At 42.1% G+C, this 23,370-nt stretch overlaps 1 protein-coding gene across 1 annotated transcript in view; it reads right to left on the minus strand.

Moving 5' to 3' along the window:
• Nucleotides 1–18,387, minus strand: part of SH3KBP1 (SH3 domain containing kinase binding protein 1) — a 237,564-nt gene extending 219,177 nt beyond the window's left edge. Inside the window, exon 1 of the mRNA XM_082334033.1 lies at nt 17,928–18,387. Coding sequence (XP_082190159.1) covers nt 17,928–17,931 — 4 coding nt within the window. The 5' untranslated portion in view covers nt 17,932–18,387. The remainder of the gene's footprint in view (nt 1–17,927) is intronic.
• Nucleotides 18,388–23,370: the final 4,983 nt, after the last annotated feature.

Here is a 23,370-nt window from a genome sequence, read left to right on the forward strand (position 1 = left end):
TTAAATTAAAGTTCAAATTACATTTCCTCAGAAGAGAGTGCAACAGAGCTTTTCTCTTTTGCATATAGATAACTGTTCAGAAATAACAAAGACTAACAGCATGAACAGGCATCACACAACAATCCTAGTCTTGTGTCACACTCTGCATAAGCCTCTACAGGAAGGTCTCAGTGGCTACAGTAGGCTTCATGTTCTCTACCACCTGCACTAAATTGATCAATTATCAAAACCTATTAATCGAGAAGCTGGAATGCACTGCGTTTCTGTTATACCACATTTCTCTTATAAAACAGTTACAAAGATTCATTTGGTAGCAAACACTTAATAGTTCATCAACATTTTCATTGTAAGTACATTTTATAACTGGTTAACAATCTAGCCATCAAATTCCATCTGCCCCAAAACTTGCTAGACAAGGTCTTAGTTCACAAGTGCTGTTCTGTTTGAGAGAACTAGGTATGAGATGGTGAACATACTAGGCTTTTAGTGCTTATGGGCATACTTTAAAAAAAACTAGTATTTTTGCTACACAACAGGTTGCAATAAAACTCTTAGTAAGACATTAGGAGCCACTAAGAGGGAAAAAATCAGTAACTTTTATTAGACCAAATGACAAAGCATGACTTACATTCTGAACTCCAGTGCAAAAAAAAAAACCAAAACCAAAACCCAAACTACATTACATTCTATAGTACTAGTTCCCTAACTTAGACCTGGAGGGCCAGAAGGCCTGAAGGCCAAATGTGACCTACAAGGCCGTTGTTTTCCAGACTCTAGGAACACTGAGCAGCTGGCAGGCCAATCACATGTGGGATGCTGCGGTACAAATGTGTTCGAGGGAGGAGGAGGAAGATAGATTCAGATACGGTCTGGCAGCATTTATTACAGATGGCACAGGACTGATGAAAGGGGAATGCACTGGTATAACCACTGAATGCCCATCTGGGGCTCCAAAAGTCCTTCCTACCCAAAACCATCACAGCTATTGCAGGCATCAGCAATAACATCTCTATTATGATTATAACTAAACGGTTGTTAGCATCTGGGAAGAAGAGTTCAGATGGGGCTCTTCTACCAGAGAACAAAATAATCTGTAGTTTGTAAAGACTCAAGTCTCTCGATGTCATTACACTTTATAATTCCAGACGAAGGAGCCACTGAATAGCCCTGTGAGGCATCACTCTACCAAAATGGAAATGCCCATTGTCACGTGCTACCTCTGAAATGCACACAAAAAGCAATTTAATAATAGTAATGATAATAATAATAATAGTATACCACTAACTTTACAGTTTAAATGTAGGTTGCAACAGGGATTTTTAAGAAAGCTTGAGCTCTTAGTTTTGTAGCATATCTGTGGCAGAAAAAATTAACTTAAACATTTTGTATCTGCTTGATTGAAAGCAATTATCAAAGAACCGCAATTTTCTTGAAAAATTAATTCCAAATTTTGTTAATTTTTTAACATTTTTTCTTTTGCAACACTTACTATCAGGAACAATACTCTCTGCTAAAAGCATTTGCAAGGATTCAGCCTCATGAAAAAGAAAAGCTCGAGGGGGAGGAAAAACCAATATCGAAGGAAAACCTGTACTATTGAATCTTTGAGAGGTTAAATCCATGCTACATGATAAACAGCAACTCCTCTGCTAAGACAACAGCTTTCAGTTTACATTATGCTTTCCTATTTCCCCTTCGAAAACAATGGGGGGGAGATAAAGGTCATAGTCCTAGAATAGTATCTTCACTGAACCACTCTGTCAAAGAGCCGAGCAGTCACAGAAGGGGCCACCTAAGTCATACTGCACGTGGACCTTTTTATGTTACAGTCCCAGTTCCCTCACACAGGCCACAAATGCTCTTCACCCAGTCTGCACGCTCGTTAGAAACAGAGTAGGCAGCCACAGAGCGCTTAGGACGGATGGGAAGCATCTGAGAGGAAGACCTGCTGTGTGCAATTCATACGTATGCACACAGGCAGGCACAGAAACAGAGGAGCTGTGCAGAGGACCCCAACCAAAACCTAATTTGGAGGACAGAGCACTGTCCTAGGGTGCTGGGACACTTGGCCTAGGGCTGTCCTGATGTGACTCTTCTCTGGGCAGCAGCAGGGCCGAAGCCACTCCAGCTGACGTAACGGCCAAGCTGTCCTCCAGGAAAAGAGGAAAGCTAGTTTTCTGTTTTTCAAAGAGGGATCAGTATGCTTGGTTCCAGCTTTTAAAAAACACAAACACCAAGTTATTCTCGTGGAATTTACCCAGCAGGACAAGAAATACTTTATATTCCAGCTCAGGCATTTGGTATGACCACAATTCATCGCAAAAATCTCTCATTTACAGTTAGGTAAATAAAGAACAACAGTAAGTCAGTGCGTTTGTATTTCTGTATATATGTGGGGCATTTCCATATAAAATATGCATCTCAGCAATTCTCTGGTAAACAACTTCAAGCAGGTACTTTAATAAACGTTATGAATCTGTTCTGCTTTTCTTAGGCCTATCACAGTAGTTGCCTCTCACTGAATTTATTATGTCATACTCATATCTCTGATGCAAACTGTTTAAACAATATGCCAAAGCACATCTGATCATCAGAGATGTTCATGCACATGCAACTACGGAGTAAGCAAGAAAAGAAAAGATCATTGTGGCAATTCTAAATGGCAGCAGTTACATCTGTATTCCCAAAGGCTCCCTTATATACCACTTTGGATCCAACAATACATGTTAGATTTTATTGGGCCAAGTCTCCTTAACCCTTTTGAAAGAGCAAGATTGCATAATATTGTGGTTTAACCCGGCAGGCAGCTAAACACCACACAGCCATTTGCTCACTCCCCCCCCAGTGGGATGGAGGAGAGAATCAGAAAAAAGGTAAAACTTGTAGGTTGACATGAAGGCAATTTAACAGGACAAAAAGGAAGGGAAAATAATAATAATGATAAAAGAATATACAAAACAAGAGATGCACAATGCAGTTGCTCACCATCTGCTGACCGATGCCCAGACAGTTCCCGAGCAGCAGCTGCACCCCCTCTGGCCAACTCCCCCCATTTTTTTTGTTCAGCACGACATTATATGGTATGGCATAGCCCTTTGGCCAGTTGGGGTCAGCTGTCCTGGTTGTGCCCCCTCCCAGCTTCTTATGCACCTCCAGCCTCCCCGCTGGCAGGGCAGTATGAGAAGCTGAAAAGTCCTTGACTTAGTGTAAGCACTGCTCAGCAACAACTAAAACATCAGTGTGTTATCAACATCATTCTCATCCTAAATCCAAAACACAGCACTATACCAGCTACTAGAAAGAAAATTAACTCTATCCCAGCCAATACCAGGACACATAGATAATCTTTGGCATTTCTGTGGCTGGCACTCTGGGAGGCACTTGTATTCCACATATTAATTCATCTTTCCTGCAAGGCAAAGCGGTCCTTCTGCCTCGGACAACAAACTGCTAGAATCAGACTGTGGCTGAAAGAGATTAATTTTACTGTAATTCACTGGTTCTGTCAAACAGAGTACCTCTCAACTACAGCAGATGCTCCCAGTATACGGTGTTCACAAATGAACTTACTTTTGATTCGCATTGTCATCAAGTTCAAAGACGATGTGCATTGCATTGACCTGTAACTGAAGTAATACAGTGCCTCTTAGAGGCAAAACTGTCTTGAGAGTTGGTTCACTTGTTTTAACATCGTTCTTCCCCTCAGACGCTAATGCATTCAGGAAGCCGTTCAGAAGAAGTGGAAGACACCAGATTCGGAGGGAAGCATTTAACATCATCATCTTAACATGAGTTCCTGCCTCCTCCAATATCCATGAAAATAATTCAAAGTTCTGAAAATTATAAAGGATTATACCCATTGTTGGGATAAGTAGAAAAGGAGAGGAGGATTGTAACTTAAGCTAAGCAAACAAAGACAAATAATTCCCATTTGACAAACAATACATTCATAAAAACTTGTTAGTAATGCTACTCTTGCGGTTTCTAAATCACATTCTCAGACAACTGAGAAGCTAGGAAGGATATTAGTTACTTCTTCAGAACAAAAAGGAGAAAGATTACTTACAGCTAAATACAGCTAGAACTATATATAAAATTACCATTTGGCTAAATTAACGAGAATTGCTACCGAATTAATGTATCAACATAAAAAGGAAGCACAACAGAAAAAGCTGATGCCATGAAAATAACTGCTGTTGAAGATTACTCAGAAGTACTAGACCAGTGTAATTGCCATGTGATTCTAGTCCCCAAGTTGCCTTGATAGTATTTCTAAACGCTGATGGATACGCACTGAGGTGAAAGGTCAAATAAATAAAAAAATTGGAAAGCCATGGAACAATTACCTTTTCAATGATATGCTGTAGCATCATTTAAATCCCAGGAACAAGAGGTTGTGGTCAATAACTTGTTCACAATCTTCATATTGTGTATGGCATAGCATTTAATTGTTAAAACTTCAGAGCTTCTACAACAGTAACATTCACCTAGTCTCGTTAAAATCAGACAAGAAGCATGAGTGTAATCATGACTGTGATCTCAGACAAGCTTGGAGGATTTCACTATAGATGCCTAAGCTGTTACTATCACCACCCATCTTTGCCAAAAGTAGCAACCCTTTTGCACAGGAGGAGGATGGGGAGAATATGACATACTCCTCTGCATCTTAGCCACATTTGCTTGAAGTACTGATAAAGATGGGTTTACATTAAGTAACTAGACTGCAAAGTGGTGCACAGATACATTCTGCTATTGGAAGTGGCAATTTCTGCAAGAAGAGATTGCTGGCAGCAACAACTTGATACAGCCAAAATCCCTGGACTGTGTTGCAGCCCTTTGCTGTGTAATGCCAGCTGCAGAAAAACACGGTGTCTTAAAATAATTTCAAAGCTCTGTCGTTTTCCCCTCAGTTTCATAGAATTCTGTTATTTTTAAGACAGCAGTTGCAAAACATTTACCCCAGTAGCAGCTCTTCTGATTAGACCTGTCAAATATTAAGACTACAAACCAGTGCCATGTTTTAACTGATGCATTATAAACTGTCACCAAGAGATGTGTTGTACAACAGTGAGAACCTGGACTTGATGTAGAAGAGAAATAATCAGCTTTTCTCTTTTTTTCTTCTTACCCTCTTTTACATAAATCCAAGCATTTCAATCTACAAAACTTTGCATTCAGAGGAAGGTCAGGCCCAGTATGGAACTCCTCAGCAGTTTCATAATTTATGAGCCCAATGAAAGGACACTTGCTATCGTGCTTCCACATACAACAGATTGTCAGGCATTACAGGAGCTATGAAAGCTATGTGTGTGCCGGGGCTCATAGCTTGAAGTACAAGAGCCCAGACCATAGGTAATTTGCATTTCACCACTATGGTCCAATACAAGACTTACATGCCAGCATTAAACCACCTCCACTAACCTTCAGATCATACTGAAAACCAGCCAAAAACCACCTAAAGTGTTAAAAAAAAAACAAACTAACTTGCTCAATTATGTGAGCAACAATGGAAGGTAGGGTAGGAGTGTTTGGAGGAAGGACACATTTGATTAAAATAACACCTTTACCACCCACCAATATCATATTTTTTCTTGTTTAATAATGAAGTATCATAAGACTGCTGCTTATAATCCTTATCAACTTGTCTTTTTACATCAGGTTCTTTTATTCTCTTTCAAACTGTGGTAAGACCAATAGTGCTGAAAAAAAGATGCTGTTTTAGAAGCAGAAATTACTGCATATAAAGATTCACAAGTTCCAGACAACCCTTGGGCAAATAAACTTAACTATCCTATCATTTAACATGTGTTGACTCTGTGCATTAAAAAAGCTTTCAAATTTCAATTTTAGAATTCAGGATGCAATTCTGGAGAAATAAGTTTTAGATGGTATCTTTAATGCCTCTGTTTTCTCAGCTCAAAACAGTTTCTGCAGGTAATTTCTTCTGGATGTCACAATAAATGGAATTCACAAACTAACATACTTTTTTTCACTCTTATGAATAGAAGTGTTCCCACATCACAGCCATTAGCTTCTCTGTTTTGCTTTCATGGTGCTTTTCGAAATCCCATATGTCAATTACACCTGGGCCAGGAGGCACTTCCATTAGCATTTTTTATTTTCCTTTTCTCTTAGAGAAATTCTGTGGGTTTTGAACAAGGCAAAGCCTTTCAGAAAGCAGAGGTTATGCTGCAAGTAGAAGACACAGCTCTTCCAACAGGTATCTCGAGTAGTAGGTTAAAGAACTCAAGAAGTCTCCACCTGAAGAAACACTCATTCTCACTTCCAAGAGATCTTCCTTAACGCTTATGACTAGAATAAACCTCCAAAAAGGAGACACTACGCAGAGCTCCTCCTTAGACGAGCAATCCTGACAGCAAAAACTGATGCAAGCCAAACAAGTACATCTGAAAGCTTGTCATAGACTTTCGTTGTGAGCAAGAACAGCTTGTGACCTGATGAGAGCATTGCTCCAATAGGGAATTTGAGCCACTGTGCACTGGTTGAATGAGAATGCTCAGCAGGGCTGCGTATGGAGCGAAAGCACAAACAATAGTCAGCATTTAGACAGAAGAGCCCATTGCTGCATTGAGGATGAGAGGAGAAAGGGGAGGAAGCAGCAGGATGGAGCTCTGTGGAACCCAAGTAAACATAAACAGAGGCAATGAACCCTATTGTTTTATAAGCAATTATTCTTCTGACAACCTCTTCCTCCCATCTGCCCCCAGTTACCAACACTGGTACTGTCTGGAACAGAACAAAGCGTGTGGACAAGAAGTGACAATAGGACAGATTCTACTTGAGACGAGTAGAACCTCCTCGGATGCTGGCACAGAATCTTTCTATGGCATCCAGGAGGCAGCGTGCAGGTTAAAACCATACAACCAAGACAACTAGAGAGGACAGAAATAATGCTGTCACTGAATGTTATCTACCTTGACCACTTCTTCCAAGGCTAAGCAGAAAACTCTACTTCTCCCTCATCTAAGAAAAAGGTTCCTGGGCTCCATCCATTTGAAAAATCTTCTAATGACCTTCCCTGGTTTCCAATGATCCAAGCTCTTGGAGCTAAGGATATCTGAAGCCAAAACTAATCCTACGTTCCAGAGGATCTAGAGAGGCAAAGAGCATTTCTTGCATTTAAAGTCTCTCCCTTGTAAGGCTGCATTTACATCAGCTCCTTGGCTTTGGTTCTTGAGAGAGACACTGACAGACTTGAACAGACAGGAACTGAAATACTACTTAAAATAGCAACATCCTGCTTTTAAGTTCTCCAAATTAAAAAAAACGCTGGAACTTCAGCATTTGGCTTTGCCAGCTTCCACAACCTGTTTTTTTTCCACACACCAAAGGCATCACTCTTCCATCAGAAAATATCAAAAAGGTGGCTGGCAAAACACAATGTGCAACACACGTCAGCATTTACCTTGCAGGGTACCAGTTCCGGCTCTGAAAAAACTCAACAGACTAAAGCAATAGTCTCTAAAGGACAGACCGTCCCTCTCCTCCTGACATGGTACTTATGGGAAACCACCTAAAGGTTTCTTGTTTCCCCAATTCTGAAGCAAAATTCGTAAAGGACCACCCACAATTCTGCTGTGTTCCACACCAGATTGTCTTCAGAATTCTGTAGATCTTTGCATGTTAATATAGGGAGTTTTGAGACTGTGTAAGTGAAGTATATAGGAAAGTTTCCTGAAAAGAGAAATAGTGCACTTGAAAGACAGATGAGAGAGAAGGAAAGATGAATTTGAAGGAAGTGTGTATGAAAAAAGAGATGACAGATGTCCTGGTTTCAGCTGGGATAGAGCTAATTTTCTTCCTAGTAGCTGGTATAGTGCTGTGTTTTGGATTTAGGATGAGAATAATGTTGATAACACACTGATGTTTTAGTTGTTGCTAAGTAGTGCTCACACTGGCCAAGGACTTTTCAGCTTCCCATCCTCTGCCAGGTGCACAAGGAGCTGGGAGGGGGCACAGCCAGGGGGGCTGACCCAGAGTGGCCACAGGGCTATGCCGTACCGTATGGCGTCATGCCCAGCATATAAGCTGGGGGAGTTGGCTGGGAGGGGGGACTGCTGCTTGGGAACAGGCTGGGCATCGGTCTCCAGGTGGTGAGAAACTGCATCACTTGCTTTGTTTATTATTACTACTACTACTATTTTACTTTATTGCAATTATTAAACTGTTCTTATCTCAACCCATGAGTTTTCTCATTTTTACTCTTCCGATTCTCTCCCCCATCCCACCAGGGAGCAGGGAGTAAGCGAGCGGCTGTGTGGTGCTTAGTTGCTGGCTGGGGTTAAACCACGACAACAGAGTATCTGAACAGAAAAAAAAAAAAAAAGGGGGTGAAGAGCATCTTTGCTGAGAAACAGGAGAGAAACAGTGATGTAGATTTATTAAAAAAAAAACAAACCCCAACCCAAACCAACAACAAAACACAGCTTCCAAGGGGAAAGAAGCATACATGCGCTTCTATAAGTGATAGGAAGAGGAACAACCGCTTTCTGACAGAATGAGGTGAAGGAACGAGAAACGCACAGCAACAAACAAGACTGTTTTCTGCACAACCGTGAGCAAACTATCAAATATATTGTGGAGGAATACATATTAATAGATCTCTCATGACTCCAGAACCAGTGCAGATGACTTTGAATTGTCAGACCGTAGTTCATCGTCAACTAGAAGGCATCTTATCTCAATCTTCCACGAACCCCTGTCAGATAATTGAGATGTCAGCTAATCAAAAGCACTATTTATAGGTGCTTCGCACACAAAAAGTGTAGTCTTTAAAATAAGTAGCATGCTTAATGCAAATCAAAGCGAGCAATTCTGAAAGGCAGTATGAGGCAACAAAGACCATCCAAGTTGACCTCAGTGGTCAAAGTAAAACTGACAAGTGTATTTCAAGTGTTTTTAAATGCAGCTAAATAAAGGTATTTGATGAATGAAATGATCAGCAGATGCAAGGGACTTTATATTAAAGTTTCAAAGAAAATAAAGACCTTTCCCATTTTAGAACAGATTATGGGATGGAGGAAGAAATAGCAGCTGTCCAGGCAGATGAACATTAAAAGCAATCGTAGCAAAAGTCAACAGCAACAGTAGCAGTAAGATTTCTCTCCCAGTTGAAGGGCTGTTTCTTGGGTCAGAAAGAGCTAATCTTACTCGTGCAAATTAGCTGGCTGTTCAAAGGTACGTTTCTTTTCATCACACAGGACACCCAGTTCAAGCCTTCAGCAGCGCCCAGCTGAGCAAGGAAGAAGTCATAGAAGGTACTTTTTTCTGCTGCATTAAAATCTTCCATCAATAACAGTGGTTAACTAAACTGGATTAACTATACTCAGAAATCCCTCTGTTAAATACGTGCTGCCTCTACAAAGTTGGAGCAGTTTTATACAGATAGCTAAACTTGGCTCACTATGACCAACAGGACTCTTAGATTGCTACAAAAAGAAGGAAGCAACTGAGAAGCTTGTCAAATGTATAAGCTAACTAGCTAAAATCGAACAATATCCACAGAAAGTTTTAGTTCTGTGCCACCTGAAAAAATTAACTATGTTGTTAAAGTTACTAACAAAAGTAGCTACAAAGAACGCATTTCCAACACAAAGCATACAGCAATTAACAATCAAATCAAGATAAAAAGCAATCCAGTATCAGACTGAGATTAATGACTGAACTAGTTAAATGACCAGCTCAATGCAGCAAATGGCCTAGAATGTTAAAATGGGATTAGAGTTAAATGTTACCCATTTCATTAAAAAACAAAACAAAACACCACAACAAAAGCACAGAAGTGTATCAAAATGATTCAAATCTACTAGCTGGAGTCAGTTTAAACCATTTGACTTCAGTATCAAAATATTTAAGTCTGAACCAACTCTAGATTTCAAGACTGCACAGTGATTAACCTTTTCTTTCCCACAAGCAATCTAAAAATACAGGTATAAAAAAAAAAAATCAAAGCTTGTAAGCTACCAAGCCAGTGCTCTCAACAACTGTTGGCAGCTTGATATTTCCTTGAACAAAAACTAAAATTGAAGAATAAAGCACAGCACATGCCACTAAGGAAAAAAATCTTTAATATCATGAGAGCTTACAAATATGCAGACTCTTCTGGAACTGAAATTTAGATTTCCATTATATCAGCAAGTGAAGTTCCACACATTGCTTGCTACCAGGCCAGCCTTCACTTGGTGTCATTTTCTTTTCCCAGTTAGTAGGACCATATCTTGCCTGGACATACTGGTGCTCACTCTCAGATGTTCAGAAATATCCATTGTCACAAACTGCTTGATCATGGACTCAAGGCAAGGCTTCTCAAGCTTAACCTTGACTAGAGAGCTTTCCTCTCTGCACCCACTTCTCCTTCCCTTCCCTTTGCTCAGTCATTTAAAAGCTGATGAGAACAAAGTTAGGTTCTTTAAGTCATTAATCCTTACATTTGGAAACATAAGGCCAAAGCTAAAACACTTTTATAAACGTTCTGAATTTGACAGCAAGAAGTTTTTTAAACCTTTTCATAATGAAACTCCAAAATAAAGGCATCTTTTTGTGGACACACTTTGGAATTTCTGGTGTGCCCTTTTACAGTGGGAAATAGACAGAAGAGCATTAACAGCTCAATAAGAGCTCGGTGAAACCTCATAGAAAGAACAGCAGGAATGAGAAAAACACTGAAAAATGAAGCCGAGGTCTTGCTGCTTGCCAGTTTTATATCTGCCACAAGGATAGCAAATTTTCAATGCTGCACAAGCCTATCACAGAAAAAAAAAAAAAAAAAACACCAAAAAAACCCCACTCTGCCAAGTTCCAGTGTATTAAAAATGTTTCTTGCCACTAGTGAGGATGAATCAGCAACCACAGACAGAGGACATATTTGATTTAAACCTGAGATGAGAGTTCTCAAAGAACGGTTTGACATTCATCTCAAAAATGAAAAGTTCTGTACATGTACATTTATACTCTAATACTTCTGCTACGTTTAACTAAAACCTTTATAAATCCAGCTATGTGGAAAGACAGTGCTACATACAACAAGAGTCAAGCTGACACTGGTAGTGGATACAGCACGGAATAGCACCAGCAGTTGCACTGACCTCCAAGAACCTCTTCCCACAAAACCAAACTACACAGGAAAACACCCTGAAGTGATTTTTGTGTGTGTTTGTTTTGGGATCTCATATCAATAAAAAGAACCAAGTGTTGCTTTGTAAATTTACAAGCAAGTTTCTGGAAACTGCAATCAGTGGACACAACATGTCATGGCGACGTCTATTTTGCTGTTTTTTTTTTTTTTTTGTTGGCTTTGGTTGTTTATTTTTAAAGGCAGGTCACATAAATTCACTTATTACAAATTACCCGTGGGACATAAAACACTTAATTTTTAAATATGATCAGTGTGACCATTGAAAGCTAATTAAACGTTGCTAGATCTTTGAATGGTTTGGATTGGAAGGGACCTTTAAAGATCACCTAGTCCAACCCCTCTGCCGTGGGGGCTGACTCAAGCTGGGCCTTGACTTGCAACACGTGCAACAAATCTATATTGACATTTTTGAAAAAGCATTAATTCCCTGGGGAGTTGTGCACCAGTGCTGACTTTGGTCTTCAAATAAATGAACAGACTTACACTGGTTTTGGTGTGAGCTGGTTTCAATCATCAGAAGTGATTTAGCTGCACAGTATGAAAGAGCAAAAAGGAGATAAAGAGGAACTTTTTCCTTCTGTACAATACTTCTAATGAAATTCAAAGGCAGAGTTCAAAAGGCACCTCTTTACACTAACACTATATATTAATTAGAAGTCAGGGATATTTTTCTCATATAACTGCTCAGCTTTCTATACTGCATTATCCTTGTTGCTAAAAAGAATTGTTTCAGCACAGACATAATTTCTGATCCACAACTCTAGACAACTCTTCATCCTAAAACAGAAGCACAAATTCTCAGCAACACCCCCACTGGAATACAAACTGCTGTAAGAATGAGAACAAAGACATCCTTTCCATCCTTTCCACCCCTCATCGTCTAGGATGCTCCTTTCTCTAAGCTAAAGTTATGTTAGGAACAAAGCATAGTTGAGACATCGCAACAGTCATCTCACCATACAGGTTGTAAGAGGGCATTGCCACTGCATTCTCAAGAGTTGGTTTCTACTGATGCTTCTCAATTATCAATTATGAAAAGGGGGGAAAAAACATCAACTCCATTTGCTAATACAATCCATGACTACTGAAATGCAGTACTGCATATTCTCTCACACATAGGGACTTAAAGCTTTTATTGTGTTTCCTCTCTGTGTGAAGCAGACTGTCAGCAATTACTTTTACATTAGCTGAATTACTGAATCTTGATACTCACCTCCTCTCTTGCTCCCCTCCCCCTAATATATTCTTTCATCATTCCTCAGCGTACAGAACATAGATATGCCCTACAGCTACTTCCTGCTTTTGCATCCCAGGAAAACATCCACTGCCTGGTCCAGGATTTTGTATTCTGTGATTTGAAAAAAAAAAAAAAAAACACACCATTTTTTATGATCTTGTTCTATAACATCACTATCATAGCAAAACAACAGCTCCCATCTCTGTGGCTGTTTTCCCTCCTTTGATCCCATCAGGGCTAACCTGCTTTCAGCACTTCAATGACCTCTAACATTTCAGACCTGAAATTTCAGCTGCTCATTTCACATTACCAAGCTCTCCTTTTTCTCCTCCTAACACATGCGTCCCTTCCCCTTCAAGTGGGGAAGGAGTCAATGCATAATCTACAAGGTCAGTGCTGATCTGCTATATGAATTCTGATACACTGCTGGTAGAATGATTACCAGCAGTATTCTCAAAAAAAAGCCTCTAACATCTAGTGAATAGCAATTACAAAAGAAGCAATCTGAATAACATTACAGAGAGATTGTACATATTGCATTAGTAGCAGTTTAAACAGAAATACGTATGCACTCAGCATTAATATCAAAATAAAACTGCTTCTCAAGAAAGTGTTTTAATTATTACATATACTTCCTTAAACCTGGGCAGAAAACAATACCTTTTCTAGCAGCTCTACCATAATTTTCTACATATGCATCTTTGATTAGCACAAAAACGAGCAAGAATCCTGCTGTTTTAAGAAACCATCTATTTTAAGTATTCTCTTCTTTATCACACTTTCTGATCTAAAAGCAACAGTTAATATAAAAAAACAACTATAATGGAGACACTGAGAAAAGAAGAGCTACTTGAAAGGGGCAAGCAGAAGAGATACCAACATACAAAAAAGACTGCGCAATCAGAAATTATTTCCATAATCTTTTACATATACACACATATTTACGTATTTTATATTTCTTGATTTCAGACCCCTATCTTGATCCATTTAGAAGGCAGCTCTGACAACATTTTATGACAGAAATGTCATTATCTCTTGATTTCTAGGGAAAAAAGCTTTGTGCCAGCTATTTTTGTGTGAAATTTTATACAGGTTACTGAAAATATTTTATCACAGTTTATGAAAACTCCACTTGAATTCCAAACGTGAAGACATTCACAGGCTGTACAAATATTGTCACCAAACAACTGGAAATCTGATCTTGAACAGTTCCGTTGCAACTGCTTTGTTGTGAGAAACAAACCTACCAGTGACAACAAAGGAATTAAAAAGGAGTAATACCCCATATAGGGAGGAGAATAAAGACTTTTTACAGGTTGGGGAGGATTCTTACACAACATTTCCCATATAAAGCCACCTTACAGCTACCTTATTAAAAAAACTCAAAGTGAAAAAAATGATGCTAATCTTCTTTCTTATGATTTTCCCTTATTCAGCTGAAACTGTTTAACTGTTTTCAAGGATGACAAGAATGACACGTTATTCCTATTTAAAAACATTTTGCAGCTATTTTGCTGAAAGGCTCCAAAATCTCCACCATTTTGGAGAGAGAATTTAAAGTTTGTCAAAGAGGAGTCAAGAACCACAAACACACCTACCACCTTCCGTGTGCGATTTGTACCAATTCTGCTAAGCTCAAGGCTCATAGATGCTTTGCTTTACATAGGAGCGGTCGAGTTGGTGGAGTTTACCAGCTAAACTCCCCAGGCCTCCCGTTGCAGTGAGCACTCTCGAAGCCCCACCTCAGGGCCAAGCAGAAGGTTTGATGCGAGCGCAGCTCTGGCTTGCGGGAGGTCAGCGTGGCCCCCCGCGCAGGAAACGCGCTCGGAGTGCTCCCTCTGTTGATGCTTCGATAAGGGAGAGGGAGAGAGAGGAAGTGGCATGTCTGAAACGCGTAAGGGGAAGTAGAGAGAGGGGGAAAAAAGATAGAAAGGTCGGGGTTTATGAGGGAAGCGGGGAAGAACTTGAAGGCAAGAGACAGAAGAGGAATTGGAAAGGGGAAAAAAGATCATTTGGAAAGGGGAAAAACTGGACAAGGGATTGCAACTGGTACAGAACAATCAGACTCTCACATAGATTCTTTTTTTTATTACATTACTTCTTGATGTAACATTCCTTTGGTGTGTACAAACTAGCTGCGGTATTTCACAGCCAAGCATCTTTCTCAACCACTAATGTAAAACCACGCAGACAACCGTTGTCTGCCAGTATCAGTACTCTAACTAGTTCAAAGGGCACAAGACTGGCTCTGGATCCAAACTCCTAACTATGGCGACAGCAGAGGTGATCAATGTGATTTCACATAAACAAAAGCAACGTACCCTCTCTTCTCCTTTCGCCACAGAAGAGCTTTAACAATATCTTGACAAATATTAAGATGAAAAAACATTGATGATGAAAGTGCTTATTTATAACCTGGTATTTACAAGCACTATGATGAAGGCTTCAAGCTGCCAAGTTTCATAGTGGTATTATTGTATAGGACCCCTACCTCACTTAATACACTAACCTGCCTGTGCTCTGAAGATGAGCAAAGACCACATAGCAGACAAGCTGGAAGTTGTGTCTCAGCTGACACAAGGAGCTGCACATCATCAGTTGTTTTGCGATGACGGCAGTTAAACCCTGCTCTCTAGAATCAGACTTGTACTCTTGCATTTTCTAAATTTGATAAGCAGTACATTTCAAACCAGTTTTTCCCCACGTAGCTACCATACCTTCTGCTTACTTTGTTTTCTGGACCTCCAGCTTTGGGAGGACAGCCTGATGTGTGGGCATGCAAAGCTCTTCCAAATGAGACTGAGGAGTTCTCTAACCATATGCAATTCTAAGCAGTCTTAAAATAATCAGAACAAACCAAAACAAACCCAAAAGCAACAACAAACAACCAACCTACACACACACACACAAGTCCCCACAAAACACCACCTCAATTTCTCAGACATTTAAGGAAGTGGATTGAGCTTGTTCCACTGTATTCACCCTTAAGGTGAATACTGCCTTATGCCCCCCCCCCCCTTTTACATTTAGAGAACTACCACCATTATTTCACTCAACTCTCCTGATAAGTCCATTCCAAGTGTAAATTAGTCCACTTTAAAGTACTCTAATGTCATAAAAGAGCTCATAGAACATCAATAAAGCTGTATTTCTTAGAAGGTTTGGGGTACATGCTGTAAAAAAGCTTAGGGCCATACACTGAACTTTAATATACACATGTGTAGCATACACATATATATACACATGCATAGGGTTGGACTAATAACAATATGCAGTGTCATACAGAAAATACAAATGGTTAACATTGAAGGCATACAAGTAATTTAAAAATAAAACATTAGGAATCTTAACAGTGTAATACACATAAAGAATTCACGTATTCTTTTCTGCATCTAAAATACCTTTCAAAAATGCTAACAACATTAAAAATGTTTTTCATAAAACTGTTTTCATTTGATATCTCCTAGAAAGATTTTGCTTTCACACTACCTATATCTTCACTTCCTTGCACAATTTTTCTAGTTGTTTTTAAACTACAAGAATCACTTACCATTTAAAGATATGAACAACAATGAAACCATATCTACCTTCCCTCCCCTCCCATTTTGCAAAGAAAAGTCTGACTGAATCACAGCGATTTGGGAAAGTCATTATCCAAATGAGCTTTAAAGAAGCCAGATGTGCATGATCACGGCCAGCCCAGGGGAGGGAAGGGTGGGTAAAAGGAAAAAAGATGGCCTTCGCTGCTAAGTTACAGTATTCAAAAACCTTTCTAGAGCTCTATCAATGCCAGTTACTTCACTGCTGCTTTATCGCTTTCCTTAATCTTTTGTACCTTGAAGCTAAAAGAAGGCTAATATTTGGACTATGGATTAAGCAGAAATCAAAAAATCTTACTGTATCATAATACAAAGTTAATTAGAAATAAATGCACCGAGAGAGGATAAGAAAACAAAAATAATACTAAAAACCGATTTCCTGTGACATGCTCTACTGAAGACAGATTTTTGCTCTATTCAGCAGTTATAAACCCTACACCTCATTACAGCATTAGGTTTAAAATCTTATCTGTTCCTACAGAAGACAGAAGTTGAGAGCTGTGTTTGCTAGCCGGCAAACGAACCCTAACAGAGTCTTCTACAACGTACCCAATTAAATGTGGCGGTCTGGGATGCTGGCCTGCTGTCAGCAGCATCAGAGTTCACTCGGATCAATATAGCTGAATGAGCTGCACAGGGACAAACGTGTTTCAGCCTGAACTGGAGGACTAACTGAAAGTCAATAGTGAAAAGCTAGTGCTTAATCTTGTAACATACAGGTACAGCAGCTGTGCGTCACTCTGATTGTACCCCGCAAACTAATCTCTCAAAGAACAAAGGGATGTTTTTTTCCCTACTACGTTCCCAACGTCACTGTATTACAACAGGTAAAACTGTGTAAAATGTCTGCCCACGTAACACATTATATTTAGTCGTTTTAGTGATACTGCTGTCAGGTTCCCCCACAGTACAACAGCATTTCCGCTACCGTGAGCAAAACGGGCAGCTGGGGGCCCCCGGGGACACCTAAACGCCGGTATTTTTGGAGCACCGTTCGCCGCTGCCTTCAGACGCCGGTCGGTGGGTACACCCAGGACGGCCTACCAACAGCGGAGGGGTTCTTTTGTTCCCTCCAACCCGTCATTTTCCGCCAGGCACCGTGCTGGGCCAGCACCGCTCCAGCGACGCCCCGGGGCACATCGCTCAGCCAGCCCGCGCCTGGCACCGCCGCTGCTGCCGCCGCCGCCGCGCCCCGCATAATGGGACGATTCATCCCCCATCCTCCCGCTGCCCACGTCTCCCTCCCCGCACAGGTAGCGGGCGCTGCCCACTCCGGGCCGGGCAAGCAGGCGCAGCCTCCTCCCGAAGTCCGCGGGAGCCACCGCACGGGCAGCGCCTGCCGAGCGCAACCGCCCCCCGCGCAACGGCCCCAACGGCCCCCGCGCAACGGCCCCAACGGCCGCCCCCTTCTGGCGGGGCGGGGCGGGACGGCGCGTCCCCACAGGCCGCCCCGCGCCTTCCCTCAGCTCTCCCCGCCGGCGGCCCCGCGGCAGAGGGAGCGCAACCTGCGCGCCCGCGGCGGGGCTTCCCCCTTCCCCTCTCCGCCCGGCCCGGCCCCGCCACACCCCAGGCTGCCCGGGGGCGGCCGTGCCCGGCGGGAAGGCGGCGAGGGCGGCCAGCCGGTGCACGGGAGGGCTTGTAACCCTGTCAGCCCCGCTCGGGATGCCCCACCGCGGCAGCCCCGAGGGGCGCCCGGCCCTCGCCCCGCCGCCGCAAACCCCGACCTCTCCGCCTGTCACATGAAAACAATTATTGACTCGGCCGGGGGAGGGGAGAAGTTAAAAGGCAAGAGGCGGAGGAGCTGAGGCCGGGGGCGGCGGGGAGGGAGCTGGCCGCCACCGGCCCTCCGTCGCGGCGGCACGCACCCCGCCCGCCGGGCGGGAGCCCCAGCCGGCCCCCCAGCACCGCCAACTCGGAGCCGGCGGCTTGAACTCACCCATTTATGTCGAGCTGGGCTTTGCCTGGCGGCGGAAACAGGCTGAAAGTTTGAGGCGGCTGGCCACGGCGGAGGGGCGAGGGACAGCCCGAGCCGCCGCCGCGGGAAGGAGAGGAGGCTGCTGACAGAGCCGCTCCCTCCTCCGGCGGCCGCCGCTCTCAGCACCCGCTGCAGCCGGGCTGCATTCTGCGTCCTGCTAGCAGCACCTCGGCTTCCCTCAGCATATGTATTCGTATATATTTAAAAAAAAAAAAATAAAGAAGAAGAAATCAGGCGAGAGAAGGGGCTCAGCCTTCAGCTCCTGCCAGCCACCTGGGTCCCCGCCGCCGCCGGGCAGAGCAGCCCGGGAGAAAGCACGGCCGAGCGCGGGCGCCCCCGAGGCGCCTGCTGCTGGAGCCGCGGGGGTGGGCGTCTTCCCCCGCCGGCCGGTGCCTGCGGCAGGGCGAGGGTGCGAGGAGCCGCCGGGTCCCCCCGCCGCGGGCTTCTGCTGCTGCCGCCGCCGCCGCTGCTGCTGCTGCCGGAGCGAGCGGCGCGGCGCGGCTCGGCGCTGCGGGAAGTGTCGCGAGACTGCGCCAGAGCCGCTGCGCCGCCTCGGGCCGCCGGGAGCGGCGGCGGCGGGGGAAGGAGGGCGGGGAGGAAGGAAGCGGAGCAGGGGCGGGGGAGAGCGGTGCCGCCGCGCCCCGGGCCCGCCTCGCCCGGCGCGGGGAAGGGGGTGGCTCCTTCCCTCCCTCCCAGGCCGGGAAGCGTCAGCCGGGCACGGGGAGGCACCGGGGGCTCGGGCCGGGGCTCGCCTTATTTCGGTGCCGGGGGAGGAGGGAGGACGCTTTGGGCTCCGGGCACCGTCTCTGGGAGCCGGCGGCCGCTGCCCCGCGGCGGGACAGGCGGGTACCTCACATTCTTGCCAGCCGCCTTCCCCCTCCGCGCACGGCCCCCGGGAGCCGTTACCTGCCGCGGGCCGTGCCCCGTCCTGCGCCCGGGGAGACCGGGGGGCGCAGCGGCAGCTCCGCAGGTGCCCCGCGTCTCTCCCCGGCCCTGGCCGTGAGGGAAGGCGGCGGGGGCGGGAGCCCGTGCCGCACCGCAGGGAACCGCCACGCTCCCCCCCAGGCCTTTACAGGGGGGAAGGAAGAAAAGACAGACAGACAAAAAGATGAGATGAAAAGTGGCTTTTTTGGTGGTTCGGAATAAAGCAAGTGATTGTTCTTTTCAGGTATTGCAGGAAGATGTGAAACGCATGCTACAATAAAACTGAGCGAAAGAGAGCGCTTCCCAGAGATCAGCTACGCTTCTGGACAGAAAAGCAGCTAATGAGGCCAGGGAGCCGCCTTCACAGGCAAGTCTGCTCACAGGCAAAGACCGCTGGGAAAAAACCTACACTAGTAGCAGAGGGGAAGAGCAGATTAAAAACTAAATCTGGTATAAAAGATAAGTATAGGTAACATCTTTTACAGCACAAGCACCTTCAATGTTAATGAAAGGTTAAGCGAAAAAGCCTGTTCGAACTCTGGTAGTTAATGTGGTATGAAGACAGAAAACTGCCAATAACAAACAAGATTTTCATACTCCTCCTCCCACCCAAGTACAAGAGAGTTTATTTTGAAAAAAAAGTTATTTGGAGGTTATAAATGTGTAAGAGAATAGAAGTCTTTCCAGGTGGCATCCTTGGCTATGAAAATCCACATTTTTGAAATTGTGACAATGGTGAACTGTTTGAGAGGCTTAAGTATTTAGACAGAATTCCTAATTCTTGACTTATTAATATAAACTTTTTTTTTTTTTAAGAAAAACTTTAACCATAGCTATGAAAACTTGCTTTTAAGTTACTGATTTACATGCTGTAGCAGCAACGGAACATCAGGACTAATGCCATTTGTCTAATTCTAACCTTTTGCAAAAAATTATTGTGATACAATAAAACCTTCACAGATATAATACTCAATTTTTAAAAAAGTTTTTACACATAACTAAAAAAAAAAAAAACCTTCTGAAGACCACAGTCTAACAGTTGGGAAGCATTATTATTATGTCTTCCCAAGTATTATTTAAACATTTTTCCGGGGGGGGGGGGGAAGTAACAATGCCTCCCCCTGCCCCATAGCTACTCTGCATCACAGTAGTTTTACCACACATTAAGGAGTTTTGCTTTACTACCCAGTTCAAGGATAATAACCAGATTAGAATTACGAAAAAAAGCCAAAATTATTTTCATACAGTGAAGATCAATACAGATTTGGATTATGGCAAGTTTAAGTAAATAATGGGTAAAGTTAACTTTTCCTTTCATTAAACACTGCAAGTATATTCTTCTAGCTTCGCCTCATTCTCACACCACTCTATTAGGGGATCTTAGTATTAAACTAACATGGTTAATTCTCACCTCAAACTGATGACAGCATATTAAGGAAATTCTTAAAAATGCACAGTATTTTATTGAATGTAAATTTTGGTAACTTAGCCAAGCAAGCGCACGCCTTCCCCCATTCTACCCCTTTACAGGGCAAGAATCGGAATTTGGCAGAGATGCTAAAGATTTTGAATGACGTGGAGATGGACATACCCGCTTTCAAAGTTTTTTTTAAACAACATCTATTTTATGCTAGCAATGAGGGGAGATTCATATTTCATGTTTTTTTGAAAGGGAGCTTCTTTTAGCCAAAAAGGTGTGCCTAGAATGTGGATCAAGACTTTAATCTCAAAAAGCAGCAATAAATGAAGTTCTAGAAGCAACAGTTATATAAAAAAATTTCAATGGCTACACAGATCAAGTAAAATACTCTGAAAATGACATCAAATATTAATAACTACTGAATCAAATCACTGAATTAAGTAAAAATTTTGTTAAAACATTTATTGTCTGTAGAAACAAAATTTACATTGATTTTATATAAACTATGTTAAACATACATATAAACATGCCTACATCTTAATATATACTTATGAATGAGGCTTTTAGATATGGGATAACATTGTCAAAAGCACCATTGTGAACTCCAAAGACTACAGACTTAAAATGCATTTCCATTTAACTCCATCTTCAGTAGTTTAAAATGTCATTTCTAATGTAATTATTTCTAAGTGTGGGGAAAAAAGGTTTCTAATGTTGGGTTTGCGTGCGTACATACATGTGCACATACACACATTAGATGGTCCTTGTGAAACTACACTATAAATAAGGTCAACATTATTATATTCCTTAGCAGTGGACCTTAGTCCACATCCTCATTCAATTGGGGGGGGGGGAAGTCCTGCTATTCTTAAAACAAAACAATGAGGCTTTTTTTAGTCCATGAAGAGTGTACTCAAACAACAACTGTTTCCACCCTGTCTCTTCCCTCAACAATAAAGACATAAGAGAAACCAGTCACAAAATAAAAGCCATCTACTACATTATTTACAGAAAATGAAATATTAAAAAGACAATATGAGATTTAAACTGCTTAGACAAAATTCAGAGCAATGAACAGTGAACAGAAGAAAACTGGATTAAAGTGGCAGGCAGCATAGAGCTATTAAACCACATGGCTAAATACCTACTCCAAAACCCCTCCAACAACAAAAACCATCAGGCACAGAAGGGAGGGGCAGGTGTTACAACAATAGTTTTCTCTGATCTTAACACTGAAAATTTATGCTCACCAAGCTTGAAACAGAACACACTTAAATGTTCATCACTGTCCTTAAGGTCTATTAAGGAGTCGAGTGTTACAAGTAGGCTTTCGAAGATCTTGAAATGGCTTTTGTTATTATTTTTTTTTCCTTCATAAGGAGGCTGAAGAACCTCCTGTCTTCAAATCCTGCAGCAATGGAATGAAGTCTGTCAAGGGCCAGAGTTATGTGCAGAAACATCCTTTTTTTTTTTTTTTCAGATTCATTAGGATGCAAGTCTGAAGTCTTTCTTTTAGAGAGCTCTCCCGTAGAGAACTTTGTAGATGGCTGTTCAGATGCTTAAAGAAAGGCAAGAGGCATGTTTCTACACAGCATGGGAAAAGATCCCTTCAGAAAGCAAGGAAGTTAAAAGATCTCCCTCTATATACAGTCTTCTAAGGTGAATACTGAGAAATCAAGTCTCTCTTTGTTATAAACTTTAATCATCTTCTCCAAGCAACTATCACTATCCATTTCCAAGACATGGCAGAAAATGACTTTCCAATGCACAACAAGCAAGTTTTGAGAACCCTGCCTTTTTTTAATGCCACAAAAGTGTAATCTACTCTTTTGTTTTGTTTTTAAAGCAACTAAAGTTCACATAAAGAAAATTCAGCATTTCACCCTGAGGCTCTGGGAGAGAAGGCAGCAGGTAAACCATTATCACAACTGGCGATCAGCTGAATTTACTCCCATCCTCTGCTATCATTTACCTGAGTTGAGACAGTTATGTCTAGGTCTCGAGACCATCTAAATCCATCAGGTAAGGTGATTTTAAACATGTAAGTAGTTACTAGAGTTAAGGCAGGCTTGCAGAAGCCTTGCAATGTGTTGCTTCTTACTAGCCCCAGAATTTTGTTAACCTTGTGAACTCAATCATCATGAAGTTTAAAATGAGGATTCTAACCAATCTATGTAGAGATTAAACAGATCGGCAATATAAATGCTAACGTCACAACAACTTCTTTTTTTCAGACACTTATAAGGAAGACTAGTCATATTAAACCCATTGCATTTTGGATAGCAATTAAAAAAATAATTTTACATGTGAATAATTGAGAATATGACATAAGCATTTAACAGTCATTTCAAGTCAACCAAAAGAAAGGCAATTCACATTTGTATTTTCAAAAGTATAAACTAGAAAGCTAGAAAGCTCCTAGACAATCACATTTTTAACTTGCCCTTCCAATGCAAATGCAGTGACAGACTTTACTAATACAAGAGACACTGTCTTTCTTCTGAGGCTGCAGCTTACACATGTATTTAAAGTAAGTGGTTATTTTAACAACTGTTATCAGCCCATGCTCCCATTAGAAAAAAAATGCAATAATCAGGATATTACTTAAGTCTTTGTACAGGTGTTTTCTACAATGCAGTCACAATAGAGAAAGGCACCAAGTTTTTCAAGTAAATTGACCTTTCTTCTGCTTCACACTTTTTCTTGTGCCTTCACAACCCAATCAGTAACTTCAATACATTGTTCTCAACCGAACATAATATTCCAGCACAACAGAACTTTTCTGTGCTAAAAGAATAAATAAGCCGATTTGTGCACGAGTATATAGACACAAGTCTCTAATTCACAAAGAAAAATATACATAGTAATGTCTTACCCCAGATAACACCACAGAGTAGATGCCTCTAGCACCTAACCCAGTCACAGAATTCAATTTCTGTAAGAATTTTAGAAAACATAGGAAGTTTTATCATGACAGAATCCCAAATTAGTGAAGTAAAGAATGTGATTTGAGCAAATGGTATCACCTCAAGTAAAAGCTAACGCAACTGAAGCAGTGAC

This window comes from Platalea leucorodia (genome assembly GCF_965183815.1).
Source record: "Platalea leucorodia genome assembly, chromosome: 2".
In the NCBI taxonomy this organism is placed as follows: Eukaryota; Metazoa; Chordata; class Aves; order Pelecaniformes; family Threskiornithidae; genus Platalea; species Platalea leucorodia.